Here is a 17,731-nt window from a genome sequence, read left to right as displayed (position 1 = left end):
CTTTGCCTTTGGGCTCCTTGTCCCAAGGCAGAGCATTTACCCAGCAGTGACCTTGGACCGATTAGAAAAACCCTGGCCCAAGAGGACAATAAATGTGTTAAAGTCTATAAACACAGACCCCAAGGTAACCATAAAAATCACTTCCCAGTGTATGGTTTAAAATACTACCAGAGAAGGGTTAGAAAGGAGGAGGGCTGGAGGCCACCAGTGCCCCACACATTACAACATAAAATATGTGAGCACGAGGTTAAAGAGCCCTGCCCATGCCTGGGGTGCCTGGAAAAGGGGCAAGGGGAAGATTAATTGCCTCCAGCAAAGCTGTTATCCCAGGCAGCAGCAGGAGTGAGCAGAAAGTGGCAGGGATGTTGACAAAGGCAGTTATTTGACTTGTGTGCTCCTCCTCTCGAATCCAGGCTGTAAAATGTGGAGTGATCCCCTTCTCCTGGCAGTGCTCAGGCTGCTTCCCCCTCACAGGGATTTCTGTGTGCACAGCCAAGGCAGAACCAGAGCCACAGCACCACTCCCTCCCTGCACTCTGCACCAGCCCCAAGCCCACCCACATCTGCAGACACCTATTTATCTATTTACTGGCATTTTCCTGCTGTCTTCCTGCCCCTGTGGCCACTGGTAGAACTCAGGGGGAAAGCTCTGCCAGCTGTTTCTTACATCCATTTTATACACAGCTCTGGCACTGGGAAAGCTCTCCCACCACAGCACAGTGCCCTGTTGGTCAGAGGTGTATTCATTTTGGGGTCATGCATTTTAAGTGCCTGACCAGAATAAAATAGAACTGGCTCTGAGCACAGTCCCATCTCTGTGAAGTGTACATGTGCATTTTCAATCCAGTAATTCACACTGGCCACCAATAAAATTACCTGCTTCTGCCACAAAGGGAAGCTGTTTTCACTGCTGCTTCCCTCTCCAGCACACAGGCCTGGCCTGCTCTGTTGAATTCACCTGCAGGTGTTGAATTCTTCTTGCCCTGTGTGCTGCAGCTGTGTGCTGGACAGAGATCTTGTGGCTCATGCCAAGGGCAGGGGCATTTTGAACAGAGAAGTGAGCTGACCCCCAGAGAGTGGCTCTGATTTTCAAACAACTGACTGAGAGCAGCAGATCTCTTCATCTGGGGAGAGCTGAACCCAATTTTCACACTCCCACTGCAGTATTTTGGATGTGTTCAGTGTATGGATGCAAACACAAATGGTGTCAGCTGTGGGGGAAGACAAAAAGTAACACCCAGCTTTTCACAAGAATTCCCACTCAAATGTGCAAGGGCTGCTGCAAAGAGGAAGCAGGAATCTGTTCCCATCTGGAACACGACAAGAAATGGTGGTCCTAAATCACAGCAGAGGGAATTTCAAGCTAAACATTAGGACTGCACGGCTGGAGGAACAGCTTGGAGCCTCCCACACTTCTTTCTGTGGTGAGAGGAACAATACTGAAAAATCAGAGCAGCTGAGCTTTGCTCTCACTTGAAAAGAAAAAAAAAAAAGGAGTGGGGGAAAAAAAACCAGAGTAAAGCAACTCTGAGAAAGATGCAGTGATGAAACAGCACAGGTGCTATGGACACAAAACTCCTCATCCATAAGTCCCTGCAATCCCCCAAAAGGCAGCAGGTATTTGGTTTCCATTTCACAAACAGACAAATGACATCTCTCCCTCACAGAGCACAAACATGTTCCACAACCCAGGGGAAAGATGTTTCTCAAGCTTTCTCCATCCATTCACTGGAAAAATTATTCCACTTCCTTCCCACAAACAGCTTTTGGAGATTTGGGTTTAAAGTGTATTGCTGAAGAAATATGGGTGGATATGTGGGAGAGCTGTTTGGAAACTGTGCACAAAATTTCACTGGTATTTTCTTTACTAATTACCACATTAAAACATTACAGTCTTCCAATAAAATTCTTTACTCTTTAAATAGAGATAAACACAAGCAACATAAAAGACTTGAGTGAATCTTGAGAGAACTATTCCAGTTATTAACTGAGCTAAGAAAATGCACATTAACCAGAATATAGAAGCTGCTATTTCTGTTAGAAGAGAAGCTCTTCTTAAGCTCTGATTCTACCTGAAGACACCAGGTGGCTTAGCTGTGTAATTCCATAAAACGGGGAAATTCCAAAATTTAGGACTTCGGAAATTAGAGCTCCTAATTTCAATTCAGGAGTTCTAAAGCAGGAATCAAACCCTAGGTGCTAGAGATCTATGACAATTTCTGGTTTGGCATCACAGTAATTACAGAGTGAAAGCTCAGCCAGGCTGCCAGGACAGATGTGACCAAGACACCCAGGCTGTGATGCCAGTGACAAATGGGGAGCTGATAAGAAGGAATGGAGAGGGTGACAGGCTGAAGAACAGGTCAATACCACGCTGTCATGGAGCCATTTGAGAAACATAATTAATCTCTTACTCACCTGGCATCATCATTCATTGTGCAGAGGTCAATAGGTGCCATGAAGCTCACCAGCTTGCTGTGGACATGGTACCTGGGGAGAGCAGCAGGCAGCACGTCAGGAGCTGCTCACGAGGAGGAGATGCTGCCTGCCTGGGCAGGGAAAAGCAGGGCTCTCCTGGGGGCTGATCCCTCAGGAGGCACCAGCTGGAGCTGGCAATGCCCCTCCCCTCTGGGAACAGCAATAACCAGGTGAACAATGAAGTGAGGGACAGCAAATCCTCTCTGATCCCAGCCGGGGACAGGACAGCAGTGCCCGTGAACTGAGAGCCCCAGACAGACAACCCTGAGGGGTCAGACAGACAAACAGCCCCTCCTTGCCAGCCCTCCCATCAGACCTGCTCCAGCATCCCTCTGCTCCCCCTCCTGCCCTGCTCTGTGCTCTGCAGAGCCCTGAAGGACAGCAAAATCCACCCTGGAGCCATTTCCAGAGCTGGGAAATCTCACCCTGAGTGACCTGCAAATGGAGCATGTGAAAACCAGGGAAGAAGGAGACAGGAAAAGGCCTGTGCAGAGAGGGGATGGGGCACGTTCTCATCACCAAAACATTGCTGCAAGGTGTCCTGCACCTCCAGAGAGAGAATCCCCATCCAATTTGCCACCCTGGGCAGGAGCCTGCAGGGATTTCATGATTTATATTCAACATAAAATTTAACAGGGTACTGAGAACCTCTGAATGAGCAGCTTTTAAACCCTGTGTCCAAGGGCAGGGGATTCCAAACCCAGGCATTTGTGTGCACTGCCTACCCCAGCCTGAGGGTTCCATCCAGGCTGCTGCTATTTATAGAGCTTGACAAACAGCAGGCAAAAGGATGCACCAGCATTTGCCCAGCATCACCTTTCCACTCTGTCACCTCTGCACTCCTCCTGTTTGCCTGTGCAGGAGCACTCCCTGGGGGATGCTGAGCTCACAGCCCATCTCACAAGGCTCCTCAGGCACAGCCTCACACAGGGGGCACTCTGCAGCCTTTGCCCCTGGTGCTGGAAGGAGCTGTCCTGCTGGGATGCTGCAAGGATGGAGCTGGGAGCAGCCACAAACCACAGCTCACAGCCTGGGCTCTGCAGCAGCCCCGTGGGCACAGGCAGGGCAGGGCTCCTGCAGGCACAGCCTGCCACGGGCTCGGGGCCACTCAGCTCCAGCCTCTGCTTGCCCACAGCTGATTGCTTTTGGAAAACCCCAGTCCAGTGGGAAATATTTCACTTGGTGCAGAGAGAGACACTCCACGTTGCAGCAGCACAGCTCAGAAAACACTGACATGAGAAAGCTGTGCGAGCATCCCTCCTCCATGGCTACCTCCAGCAGGTTTCTCAAGTTTGATTTTTGGATGAATTTATTTCCTCTCTTAATGCCCAAATTTCCCTCGTGTCAAGTGGAAGACTGACTGCCTCTGGAAGCACCTGGAGATCTTCAGCCCCTACAATAAACCAGCACATTGCACCCAAACAGGCTCTAATATTGCAGCTTTGCTAAAAAGGAAGAATTAAGGAGACAGATGAAACTTGGTATTAAATACTTGTCTCTCCAGGATCTGAAAGTCATGAAAGCAAATGTAAGCACTGCTTACAATTTTAGAGAAGGAGAGAGGGTCAGGGATCTCCTGGGGTGACACCAAGTCTCTCAGAGGAAGCACCAACTATTTGAAAACCCATTTGGGCTCTACTGCCCTATTCTGAAAAATACAGGAGCTTAACTGCACCTTAACCCCAACCACAGACAGTGAGCCTTTCTCCCTTTTATTGCTATTTTCCCCGCAGGCTCAGCACAACTTTTAGTGAGAGGAGCAAAAAGAGGCACCTGAGATGTAAGAGGCAGATGACTGGGGGGAGAGCTGCTCCCCCAGGACTGCTGAAGGCACAGACTGCACACAAGGAGAGATTCCCCATTATTCCTGGAGGTTTACAGGGCTGCCTCAGTTGTGTGATGTTGTCAGGAGTTTTGACTGAATCCTGAATATACCCAATTATGTGTGATGCTGACAGAAAAGAATATTGATAGTCAATAATTACAGGCTTTTCAGGCCAACAAAGTAGCTCTTCCCTCTTTCAATAAATTATCTTATGACATCTATCTTAAAAATTGCTATGCCAGGCCAGACCCAGACTGACTCCACTGACTTTCTATCAGATGCCATCTAAACTCAGGATTTATGGTTTACTCACAAAGGATGGTTAATGTGCTGGATTTTTCAGGAAGCAGAGCAGCTTTTCAGCATCCTCCCACCTCCACCACAAATCATGCTGATCTCAGGGAGACTCAGAGAGCTGCTCTGCAAAGGGGAAACACCTCCTGCTCTCCAGGCTGCTGCCCTTCCCACGTGGCTCTTCCACTGAGCCTCAACCCAAATGAGTGATCCAGGAGGGAAATGATTCAGACATGAAGGGAGCTGTGATGTGAGTTACCAGCAAAGAGAGATTTGACACCAGATTCCAGCTGGCACTCAGTGAGAAATAGAGATTTACCTGAGGTATTTCTGCACATCTTCCCTTGGAGGTGCTGCCACGTCTCAGTCAGGAGATACAAATTGCACAAGAGGGGTTTGTTCTCTCTCTCTGGAAATTCCAGCCCCAAATGGCTCAGGGACACCTTTCTGTGGTGTTTGCCCAGACCCTGACTGGGGCAATGCTCCCAAGCTGCATCCACCAAGCTCTTATTCCAGGCTCCAGGAACATCAGCATTCCCCACTGACTGCCCAGAGCAAGAAATGCCCTCAAAGTCCCAAATCAGCCAAGATTCCCCAAAGCCAGCTGGGGTAAAACACACCCAGAGCTCTCAGACTTTTTTTTCCCCCCAAAATCAGGATTTGTGTGTGCTTGCAGAAGGTGTCACTCACCGGATTCTCCTTCCTTTGCTGGCTTTTCTGTCCACTTTCTTCTTTATTTTGCTCCGTAACTTCTGGATGGCCAACCACTGCCTGGGGAATGCAGAACAACAGGAACACAACTTCAGAGCCACTGAACACTCCCAGAAACACTCTCTGATCCCCAGCTGTATTAAGAGCTCCACTTCTCAACCAGAACTTCCTCAAGTCAAAGAAGTTTCCAGCAGGGAAAAAACTTCTCCTGGTTATAAATATTTTTTTTTAACTGAAACGAGCGTCATCTCACCTGATTTATACAATGAAAACTCGACATCAGGGAAAAAATCTAACAAAATCCAATTACTGCAATCTTAATATAATCTTAATTACTGTAATCTATTTTATTGTAAAGTCAGATAAATGTACAATGCAATCACCACTTAAATGTAATTTTGTCTATATCGTGTTAAATCATAGTGAATAGCTTTCCATAATATTCCAGACGTACACAAAATAAATCTGACACATTGCACTAAAATCTGGGTGGTATTTTACAAGGAGAAAAGTTGTTTCACCATCACAACATTTCCTGATGCATTTTCTTCCCCTCCCTATAGACAATCCCCCCAAAATTGTTTCAGGGAAGAGCCCAACTCCAGCTTTTTCAGCCTTCCTTGGCTTTTACACTTTTCTGACTTGGAGCCCGTGGCTATTTCAATGTACACTGCTCGTGAAGTGGCATTTGGAGGATTCTTCACTTTCTAACTCTAGAGTTAAACAGAGAAATAAGAGCTTCCCTGCATGGAATTATATTTTACTTCTGCATGCAGGGAGCATTCCCTGATATTGTTTTAATTGTACAGAACCCTTTCTTACAGGAAGGATACACAGGAATTGCTTTAACTGATGTCAGAAGGTTTATTCTTCTAAAACACCACCAAAGCAGAGTCAATAAAGAGCCAAAGCTGAATTTCAGCACTGGGCAGCCAGTTTTTGTGCAGGAACCACTGAGAGACAGAAATACCTGGACCAAACCTTTCCAATGGGGAAACATCTCCAGAGGATCCCACACAAACAGCCTGGGAGTCTGTTTGGGCTGGAGAAGGGATGTCCCAGCCACCCCACTCACCTGCCCATGGCCACCTGGTCGTTGGGGTCCAGGGACGTGGTTTTGCGCTCGATCAGCTCTCGCAGGAGCTGCAGGAAAAGACAAAAAGCCCACCTGAGATGAGCACAGCTGTTGTGCAGCCAGCTGCCACAGCTCTAACGGGGCAGATGTGCAGGAAAAGCTCAGCAGGAAAGCTCAGCCCCACAGGGCTGCCCCCACTGCTGGGAAGGGCAGGGGAACTGAAACAATTCCCAAACAGCAGCTGGGCAGCGACGCTCGCTCGGAGAACAGCACAGCAAAATCCTTTCTATAGCTACAGCAGGAATGCTCAGGCAGCCTTTTCTATTTCTTTTTGTGTCCTGAGGGCTGGGGTATGTCCTCTTTGCTTCCTGCAGCCAAAGGATGTTGTGAACAGCCTCTCTGGATCCTTGACTGGTGCTGTGTGTTTATCACCACTCACTGCAAACCATGCCTGCTGTGCCTTGGGTATTGGCCAAGATATCAACACAAGGAACAGAAACAAACCCTCCAAAACTGAGGGGAACAAACTGCTTCATGGACACCTACAATTCACCAGCCAGTGAAGTTGCAGCTCAGAAACACCTGAAGCAGAGCCATCTGGAACCAGAATCCAGGCAATTCCAGGGAGGAAAAGCTGCAGGATGCTTTTGCTCCACCCTGCACCTTCCTCTCCTTTGAGGCATACACCACATTACCAGAAAAAAAGAAAAAGAGTGGTTCAAACATAATTAAAAACCTGCCACTACTTTTTTTTTCCCCTACTTGCTTATTTTTGGAGATTATTACTGCAGCAATTACATTTAAAAATTCCAGGAGCCAGGCCACTGGTTTATTATCACTAGAAAACAGCAAGCTACTTCTCTGCCCTGTTTATCTGATTGATTCCCAACATCTTTCTGGCACACAATCTATCAGTTTATCTCTGCCACTTCATCACAGTCACTTCTGGCAGCTAAATACAAGATCCAAATCCAGTGTTACACAGACATACGACACAGTAAACCTGTGTAGCACTGCCACTCTGCAAACAGCTGCCCTTAAGGCTAAGCAGAAATGGGATCTTGCTTTCCAGTCAATATTCTGTCAAAAGCAAGGTGGGAGGGAGGCTTGGAGCAGCAGCCACAAGTGGTGCAGAGAGGTGAGAGTGGTTTCCTCCTGCTCCAGCAGAGAGGGGTGTGTGCTGTCTCCTCTGATCTTGTCCCTGGCACCAGGCACAGAGCAGATGTCACACCCAGCCACCCTGGGCTCCCGGGCAACCAGCAGCAGGACATTTCCTGCAGGGCTTGGCTCCTCCTGCTGGCCCAGAAATCTGGACTGCAACACCAAGGAGTGCCCCAGGATCTTACAGTTGTGCCCACACTGGTGAGACAATGCCAGGGGGCAGGGTTGGATGGGATATGGGGAAGGAATTCCTGGCTGGCAGGGTGGGCAGGCCCTGGCACAGGGTGCCCAGAGCAGCTGGGGCTGCCCCTGGATCCCTGAAGTGTCCAAAGCCAGGCTGGACAGGGCTGGGAGCAGCCTGGGATGGTGGAAGGTGACTGTGATGGGGTGGAACAAGATGAGCTTTAATGTTCCTTCCAACCCAAACCATTCCACAATCCCAACATGTATTTTTGGGGCGGGCTCCTAACCCTTAACCAGTTCTGTGGACCCTGGGGCTGACAAGGCCTTGCAGTGCTCCAAATGTTCTTCCAGTGCAGGGTCAGCTGGGGGACTGGGGGCACTGCCTGGGAGAGCAGAGCAAGGCAAAGATGAGGGAGAAGTAAAAAAAAAAAAAAAAAAAAAAAAAAAAAAAAAAAAAAAAGCAGGAGCAAGAGGGAAATTAGGAAATGGAAATAAAAGCTGTGAAGCATCTTGTTACATCTAAATAGCAAAAGTCTCCGAGCTCAGGTTATAAATCATGCTAACAATGGTTACTAAAATAAAAGTGGATGTAGCCAGAGGCTACCACTGAAAAAGTCAGCCCAGGCCTGCCTGGCTGCCTTTGGTCTTTAAGGATTTGATTAGTTTTCTGCTTTCTGGTTCAGAGTCTTGCATCCAGCCCGTGCTCCAGAGCCAGCCAGGGCTTGGGATACAGAATGAATGATAAATTCATTTACTGAATAAAGCAACACTGTTTTCCCAGCACAAGACTTAAACCACTTCCCAAACAGTAATATTTCATTAAGCCTGGCGATTCTGCTTAAAATTTATTAGTCAAAACAGAAAACTCTCATCAGACCCCATATATTCCATTAGGAGTGATATATGGTGTCTCCCAATGTCTAATTATTAACTAGGAAGTGTGAGTAAATCACCATCAGCGTTAAGCCCTGATGTGGGAAGACAGAGTTAGGCAATTCCAGCATCAAAAGGCTTTGATTTGAAACAGATCCTGTTTTGCTTTCCCTCCTTCACCTCTTCCCTGAGCTTGCAGAACCTCAGCTGAGTCTCCCACGGCAGCACACACAAGTGAGGGGGGCACAGCCCCATGCCACAGCTCAGCTCCCAGCCCCAGCTGCTCCTGCCCACAGCTGGGAGCAGGGGGACAAAGCACGGGATCAGAGGGAAGCTGTCCCTGCCAGCTGAATGCCCCTTGGCAGGGAGTGCTGCCGTGTGCCAGGAGAGCTCCTGCAGCCTGCTGCAGAACCCAAGAGCTGGCCTGACACCAAAACCAAGATCCCTGGAGCACTGAAGGGTTCCCTACAGAATTCCTGCTGCAGAACCCAAGAGCTGGCCTGACACCAAAGCCAAGATCCCTGGAGCACTGAAGGGTTCCCTACAGAATTCCCCTGCAGGAGCTCTCCTCTGTGCCAGTCAGAGAGGTGCACACCAGGCCCCCTGGGCACACTCAGAGGGACTTGGAAATGCCATCAGGGTGCTGTTCCAGGGTAACAGGGACTCATTTCTCATTTGACAGGTCAATTTTCATTTGAGAGGTTAGGTCTCATTTTCATGCACTATCTATCAGTGTTTCTAATCCCACACCCGCTGACCTTTCTGATTTGCAGACCCCTAAGAATTTCCAGTTGAGACAAAGAGCTAAGGAGAGCTGGAATCAGCCTCGTGACAAAAGGCTCACTTGTCTTAGACCTTACAGAGCAAATCAAATTTAAAAAGAAGTCCATCTATAGATCCCCTGTCAAGCTCCCACTCAGTAGCCGTGTAACAACATTTGGATTTCTACCAACACCAGAGAAAATTTAAGTTTGCAGCTCAAATATTATTTTAAATCCCCCTTGAAATGCTGCTTTTTAAAAACTTAATTTTTATATTTAATAAAATGCAAGTGGAAATCACTGGACAGTTTCTTTTTAAAGCCCATTTAATTCAAATTCAGGTTTGTGTAAGATGCACAGATTTGCCTATTTTCGAAGAACCCATTAAGAGAAGCTCCAAATCAAGCTTTAAAATGTGTTATTAACCACCTACCCAGCCATTTGAGAGATACATGCCTGTGATAAGAGTATTGTATTGCCATTAACCTGTGGGATGGTTCGAGACATCTCTTATTCACACAAAACTCTAAATGCATCTAATTAAAGCCACAAGATCAGCTGTCCATATTAATCACTCACCGGTTTAATTAAGGTAAACCAGCTTGTCACAAAGCCAGGCTTCTCTATCCCTCACCGTTATTGACTTTTAATAGTTCTCTGGACTGGTAATTCCTTGTTTAGGGCATTACCAAATTCCTGGGAGAGGACACCACACTGTGGGCCAGGAAACTGCTGGGGACACGAGGGGAAACCACCCCGTCCATGAGGTTTTCCAAAGGGGCACACAGGGGGGTTTAAGGATGCTGACCTTGGGGTAAATCCCAGCTGTGGGGGGGATGAGAACCCCTCCTGGAAGGTTTTGGTGATTCCTTGGGTGTTCCCCCTCCACTCTGGCTCCTCTCTGGTGCCCACAGCCAGGACTGGTGGCCGTGGGCTTGTCACAAAATGCCCAAACCAGGAGAGGAGGGAGCAGGAGAGCAGAGGAAAAAGGGGATTATGGATATTCCCAATTCTCCTTAGGCATACCTGCTGCCAGAAGTGATGAACATTTGTTCTGGGAAGAGCTGCTACCAGTGGAACACTTAGCATATGAACACTAACCTAATTCCTGTTGGAAATAAACCAATTTCCACTCTCTCCTTTACCAGAGGAGTATTTCAACCTAACAATAAAATCTCCACTGTAGCATGTCAGAGCAGCAGCTCCCTGGTAGCAGGCTGGAATTTTAAGTCTTAATGCTGCAATATCAGCTGTAATGAATTCTACGTAAATATGACTTCTAAAAATAAAAATCCTTTTTCTTCCCCAAAAACCACGTATGAAGGAGAATTTAAAGGAAAAGGAAACGGGCTCCAGCCTCTCACTGCTGCCAGTAATGAGGAGCCTTCTGAAACACTTTAACTATTCCCACCCAAATAAAAATATTTCACTGCAATACTCAGCTCAGCTTTCCATCACCATCCAATATGGGTCATCACAATAAAGACTGGAACTGCTTATAAAACAAGTGAAGAACAGGAGAAAAGGCAAAGTGGGATGAACAGGCAGAAGAGAGTTAAATCCTGAATCATCACAAAATTCCACCAGACCCACCTGCTGAATTCTACTGAATATTAAGACCCGGAGAAGAAAATTGTTTTTCCAGAAGAAAAACAGATTAATTAAAGAGCTTTTTATTATAATGTATAATAAAGCAGTGTAACTACCTATTCTGTTATTAACTTGTGCACATTCATCAAATCTGGTTCATTTTTACCTGCCTAATTTCACAGTGACACATAGAGGAAGCTGCTTTCCAGTGCTGCTCTTTACCTGAATGTTTACCTTTTGAGCAGTAATCAAAATAAATTCAAAACTCTTAAAATGTTATTTAGAGGAGTGAAAACGACCCCCAGGGAAGCCTGGCTGCAGATTTAAAGAGGAAGGAAGAGGCAGGTGCTGAAATGCACGCTGCAATCAGCGTTATGCACAGGGGTCAGAGGTTGTGAGCACCCTCAGCTTGCTGCTGCTCGCTCCTGGAGAAGCAGCTCCCTTCCCAGGTTTTATTTCCGTGCCCACATGCAATCCCCCACACACAAAGCACTGCTCAGTTCTGACCCAGGGAAAGCAGAGCCATTCAGGGCCTTGTCAGCTCCATTGTGCTGCGCCCTCCCTGCTCTCAATGCAATGTTCAGCTCCAGCTCAGCGCCCTGACAAATAAAGGAAAGCACTTTATGAATCCAATTTAATTGGGAGGTGACAGAAAACACAGAGCCATTTTCCTCAGCCTTATCCCTGAACTGGCTCCAGTCTCTGCCAAACCCCACCGAGCACAGGACACAAATCAGGGCAACTCCACAAACACCGGGATCTGCGCGGATCCCCTCTGCCAGGAAGCATTTTGGGGATGGACGAGAGGGGAAGGGTGGAAGGGAAGGAGAGGAGGAGGGAGAGGGATCAAAAAAAGCCCAGCAAGAGAGGAAAATGGATGTGCAGCTGCCTGGCTGCTCAGCAGATGTCTGTGTGTGATGTACGAGGCCGGCAGAGGCTGTCGGAGCTGCTGCCAAGTGATTAAAGCCTGCTCCAGCCTCAGCACTGCATTTCCAGCCCGTGGGGTTCCCAAAGTGGCACCCATGGCTGGCTGTGCTGCCAGATGTTGCTGGCTGGAGCTGCTCCTGCAGCTGGAGCAGCAGGGAAGGCAATCTGGAGCGCTGCCCTCCGGAGGGGCCGCGCCGAGCCCCTGTCACCCTGTCACCCATCCTTCACCTCTGCCCGGGCCTCAAACTGCTCCAATTTGCTGCCACTTCCCTCTTGGGAAATGGCCAAGATACAGTTGTGCCTGGCAGACCCATTTGTTTTACTCAGGTGATTCTCTTCCCTCAATGACCTCTATTAGTTTAAGTTTTAATTTAGATTAACCCCAGCACCCCAATTAACCAGTGAGGGGAGAAGCTAAGCTGGGCCTGCTCATATTTCTGAAATCACAATTTAGCACAGTTACAGTTATTAGAGGGAAAGATGGGGACACTCATCCATTGCTGTTTTCTTTTAAAGAATTTAACATTTCATGGCCAAGAAGCACCTTCTCTGCACATGTCCTTGGGCTGTCAACCTCAGCTGTTTCTGCACTCCATGATTTTGTTGCACCAACTTCACTTCTCCTGTGTTCTTAGGGTCCAATCTGCCCCCAAAGCTGAGCTTCTGGACCCTAAATTCCACCTCAGCAATATCTCAACAGATTTATCTTTATTAAGATTTCTCTTCAATCCCTGCTGCCAACAGGACAGGCCCTCTCCCATCACCACTGGGAGCCTGGCACCCTCACATGGCAACAGCTCTGTCCTACTCCCCTAGCACTTTACTGGCCACTCTAATAACTATTCAGATTAAAAAAATCTGTCTTTCCAGTGATAGAATGATATTTGTTTAGTCCTGAAGCTCAGGCTGTGTGTGGATCATCAAAGCAGGCAGAGGTTTCCACACACTGGGGAAGGGCTTACAGTGACACATTCCTCAGGATGTGACAATTCCAGTTTTCATAAAGCTGGCACTGTCTTTATTAAATGAACTACAAACACAATGTTTCCCTGCACTGGGTGCAGACTCCTTGCTTCTAAGAATTTTGCAAATAAAAGGAATAACTGGCCTGGATCCAAGCTGGCCCAATTCCAAGAGAAGTGCTGGAGCAGCCCAGGAGCTCTCCCATTCAGCAGCTGAATGAGGTGATTTAGGCTGGGACAAGAGCAACTTTCAGTGCTCCTGAGGATCCCCTGGGATTGTTTTTCCTAAGGGGGCTCTGTCCACAGAGAACAGAGAGGATTCAGAGCCTTTTCCCCTGTGCTGGTCCCCAAGCAGAACAACAGGCACAGCTCCTGCAGCCCTGACACGTTCGAGCACCAGCAGCAAGTTCACATCCACAGGGCAACTTCAAACTCACACAGCCCTGGAGCAAAAACTGAGAGCAGAGTGCCCTGAGGGACTTGCAGAGATTTTGGGTGTTAAAACAGGTACCTGAGCTTTACAGGTAAAGAGAAATACAGAGCACAGAACCAAGTGCATTTTCTCTGTAAGTATTAAAACCCAACTGGAGCCGTAATTGCAACACACATTTACCATCACCTACCTGGTGGTAAAAGTCATCATCATCAAATATCTCCTCATCGATGTCCTTCAGGTGCCTGTTGGAGTCTGAGGGGGGGAGGACTTCCTGCAAGCATCAAGGAAATACTGAGAGCTCACACGTGCACATTTCTGCCCCTAACTCCAGAGACATCACATGCAGCAGCTTGTAAACACACTTGATGATATGAAGGAATGGGGAAAAGCTCCCAACACAACCAGCTTTTAAGGACCAGGAATACATTTAAAGGCAAGGCAGAAACGCTGCCAATGCCAAAATAGATTTATGATGCCTTTACTGGGAAATAAATAGGACTGTGCAAAGTCTTTCTGGCAAAATACTACAGATATTTTTTATGTAATGGCAAAAATACATCTTGCAAGTCCAGTAATTCTACCTGATCTCTCAGAATTGAGTATTTATTCATTCTTAAATACTAAATTAATAAAGGCCTTACTACTAACATATTCTGTAGGTTATATGCAGTATGATTTTAAAAGGGACTTTCTGGGTTAAAGACTCTAAACTGCAGAGTGCAAACCAAGTTTTGCTGCCGCTACCTCAAAAATCAGATTTAGTGAGCAGCACAGGAGGGGCACAATCCCAGCTCAAGGAAAGCCTCATTTTCCCCTGTCAGGAACTGGGACAGGAGATAATGCAAATACCACAAAACTGGAATTTCAATGTTTTTCCTTAGCCATTACACTGCAGGAATCAAGAATCAGCCAAATCCTCCTCCACCCGCCACCCAGACAAGCACGACACCTGCTAAAGGCTCCGCAGAGTTTCCCAGGATGAGTCAGAGCAATAAAACCCCCTCCTTACCGAGTTGCCAGGCCCGGGCTGAGGGGCTGGGGCAGGCTGCTGCTCCTGCTTGCCCAGCACGGTGTAGAGGGAGCGGCGGGTCTGGGTGCGCCGCAGCAATCGCTCCCTGTCCAGCAGGACGTGATCGATCTGCGCCAGCACCGAGCGCTCCAAGGCTCCGAAGCCCTGCACGGCATCAAGCAGTGTCAGATAACACACACAGCCTCTCCTCCAGGCACCACCGGGCCTCTCTCTGTCTTTCCATGTCACTGGATAAGCAGCTCCAGCAGCAGGAGGGGGTCTGGGGCTCGTCGCAGGGATTTCCGCGAGGATTTTTTATTTGTTTCTCCCTCGCTCTCTCTTCCCAACCTGAGGCAAGTTGATGCCTGGCTTAATAAAATGCCTTTGCTGTTCTGGTTCAGATTAACTTCTCCTTGATTAATACCAACTCAGAGATGTGAGGAGACCCTGGATGTCTGGGTGAAATGATTACCCATTGTATTAAAGCCTACACTTCATGGAGGAGGAGAGCCTCAGAGGGCCCTGCTTCTGGGAGGAACCACAAACAGCTCCGGCAGCAGCAAGAGTGACATTTTCCTGGAGATTATTTGCTGCTGGAGATTGGCTGTGATGGGATGTCTGGTTGACAGAACACAGAAACTACCAAGAGACACCTGGGACACTTTGAGGGATGGGGCAGGCAGAGCTGCTCCGAGCACCCTGTGTCAGGGCCTCCCCACACTCATAGGGAAGAATTTATTCCATGTACCCCACCCAAATTTCCCCTTTTTCAGTATGGACTTGTTCCCCAGATCCCTGCTCCATGAGAGCCATGTCAGCACACACACAAACCAGGCCTTGCCTTCCCCATTTTGCCAGTTGCCAGCTTGGTCTTGTCGTGCCACTTCTGCAGGGTGCTGTTCCTGTAGGTCCTGAAGTCCTTGTAGCGCTTGGCTATGAACTCAGGGTACTCCTCAAACTTCAGCTTCCGTTTGGGGAGGCTCCTCCTCTTCTCCTGAGCCTTCTCCACTGGCTCCTCATCGCTGCTGCTCAGGATTTCATCCTCGCTGGAACAAAAGCACTCAGGATAAACACCCAGTCCCTCCCTAAGGCAATGTGGGAGTCCTCGCTGGCCCCTCCACACTGATATTTTTGTTAAAAGCCCCAAGGTTTAGCCCCTGCTCCATTATTCCAAACCAGATTTCCCACAAGGCAGAACAGAGTGTCCGTCACCCAGACACAGCAGCAGGGTGAGGGTGGTCAGGAAGGCTGGGCATTGTCCTGTTTGCTGGACACCAAAGGGTTCAGGAAGTTCTTATCTCTTTTTGCATTTACCTCTCCGTTTTTGCTTGCTTTCCATCCACCAGATGCCTCGTGCCTGGGTACTGATAAAGCAGCTCATCCTGAAGTTCCACCAGCACTTTCAGCAAGGTCTCCAGGGCTTTACAACCTGCAGAGCAAGAGACACAAGTGATGAGACTTGATCTATGGGGGAAACTTTAAACCACGACCTGGCGAGTTTAATGAGAAGACTCTGATCAGAAAAGCAGAACTGCAGGCCCAGAGATCCTCAGGAAGAGAGAAAGGGAAGAAAAGATGGGGTGGAGGGGTGTAAATGGATCAATAGATGGTGTGAATGTGATTTTTCCTGGCATGAGCAGTTGCACCCCAGGGTGTTCACACACACAGACCCTGAAGGGAGATGTGATGCTGTGTAAAGGCTTTTGCAGCTGACAGTTTTCCTGTACCCACGCAGTGCCTGTTCCAGTGGCTGTGGGTTCTCCAAGGACACACAGTTCCAGCTGACTGTGGGACACGTTAACTGCACACTGCCACAGCACCTGCTCTTCAAAAATAGTTCTTCTGTGGCAACCAACAAGCCTCCCTGCAGAATTCTCTGACAGGAAACAAGCGTCTGCACAAACTGTCCCTCTGCACATCCATCACAGGGCCAGCTCTCCCAGGTGAAGCACTTGGCACAGCCCCACCCAAAACCTAAACTGACCTTACCCTGGCTGGCAGAGCATGTGGGTTTGTGTGGAGAGCAGGAGCTGGGACCTTCCCCAGAGCTTCCTCTGGTGCCTCCTCTGCCACGGAGCCAGTGGGGCTCCTCTGTCAACTCCCCAACCTCCCTTTGTACGTGGCACAAAAAGAACAGGGAGAACTTTTCCCCACTCCATTTTTTTTCCTTTATTTCTGTTTTTCAGTGGGGGACACAGAGATCATGGGTAGAGTGAACAGCAAATCTTCCTCAGGCAGACAGAGGCAGAAATCAGCCCAGACACTCAGAGGTCTCCATCTCCTGCGTGTTCTCACTGTGATATTGCTCAGTTGTCACCACCTTCAGATAAATTATGGCCTGACCTCAGTAACAGCAGTGTCAAGGAGAAGATGCCTTAAGATTTCTGTTGCAGATCAGCTGTTGGACTCGCCCTCCCTGAGCCCATGGTTCATTATAGATACAGTCTGACAACCCCTCTATATAAACCTATTAACGGATTAGCTTTGCTGCACTTGTAAATCAGACGTGTGTGAGCATCAAAACAATTCCACCAGACAAACAGACAAAAGCCCTTAAAAATGCATTTGTTGTAGGTGTCTGCAGCTAAAGCATCACTTGCAGGAGCCAAGTGCCCCCACCCTAGCCTGAGTGCACAGCTTACACCAGCAAAATCCTTCCCACTGCCTGCAACGCAGCCAAATGTCCCCAGAGCTCCCCAAACTGTTTATTTTCTCCCTGCTGCCTCTCCTCCAGCAGCAGTGCTAATGCACCCCAGGCAGCTTTGATCCTGGCAATTACAACTGGAGTAGCACTCCAGCCCTTCTGGGGTATAGCAGGGCCGTGGTGAGCAGGCAAAGGAAATAAAGCAGGCTCAAGCTGCTCCAGGCTATGAGATACAGACCCCAGCAGAAGTGGGGATGGGGAGCAATTTTATTTGGAGTGAAGGGGCTGGAGAGGGCAGGGAAGACAATGACCATGTGTCTAACCAGGTGGGAGGGCTAATTATTCCAGGCAGTGGCTTCATCACGAGCCTCTTACAGCTGGGTAATTTCCCTGTTCTCAGTTCTCGTGGATTTAATAGCATTATTGGATGGCATTCTCACTTCTACTCTTGGCTGCTTAAGTGTGCTGTAAACTCAACTTCAGAAGCCAAGTGTCACCCTCCTCTGCTCTCCTCCCATCTAGCCCTGCCCTATCCATCTCACATTTCATTCCAGAAGGGGCTGTTTTCTTCCCAGCCTCCTCTTCATCTCCTCTTCCCTCTGAAGCTCCTTTACACCACCTGCTTTGGGGCAGAGTCTGGCCCCATTTGGGAATGAAGGCAGCACAAACCCAAACCATTCCTGGATGCAAACTGGGTCATTCTGAAAGGAGGTGGACACTGACTGACCCTCCTACCCCCAGCAGGATTTTTGTAATGCTGCTCCTTGTCTGAAACCAGCACAACACAAACCTGGCTGGAATAT

The 17,731-nt window shown here is 48.4% G+C and overlaps 1 protein-coding gene across 1 annotated transcript in view; it reads right to left on the bottom strand.

The window, feature by feature from the left end:
* Positions 1-17,731, bottom strand: part of AATF (apoptosis antagonizing transcription factor) — a 39,423-nt gene that overhangs the window by 10,434 nt on the left and 11,258 nt on the right. Inside the window, exons 5-11 of the mRNA XM_053961472.1 lie at positions 15,599-15,713; positions 15,126-15,330; positions 14,285-14,449; positions 13,463-13,546; positions 6,383-6,450; positions 5,287-5,367; positions 2,418-2,489 (exon numbers count right to left, since the gene is read on the bottom strand). Coding sequence (XP_053817447.1) covers positions 2,418-2,489; positions 5,287-5,367; positions 6,383-6,450; positions 13,463-13,546; positions 14,285-14,449; positions 15,126-15,330; positions 15,599-15,713 — 790 coding nt within the window. The remainder of the gene's footprint in view (positions 1-2,417; positions 2,490-5,286; positions 5,368-6,382; positions 6,451-13,462; positions 13,547-14,284; positions 14,450-15,125; positions 15,331-15,598; positions 15,714-17,731) is intronic.

This window comes from Vidua chalybeata, chromosome 20 (assembly GCF_026979565.1).
Source record: "Vidua chalybeata isolate OUT-0048 chromosome 20, bVidCha1 merged haplotype, whole genome shotgun sequence".
Taxonomy (NCBI): Eukaryota; Metazoa; Chordata; class Aves; order Passeriformes; family Viduidae; genus Vidua; species Vidua chalybeata.
The sequence above is the reverse complement of the archived record's forward strand: the minus strand, read 5'-3'. Positions and strand labels throughout refer to the sequence as shown.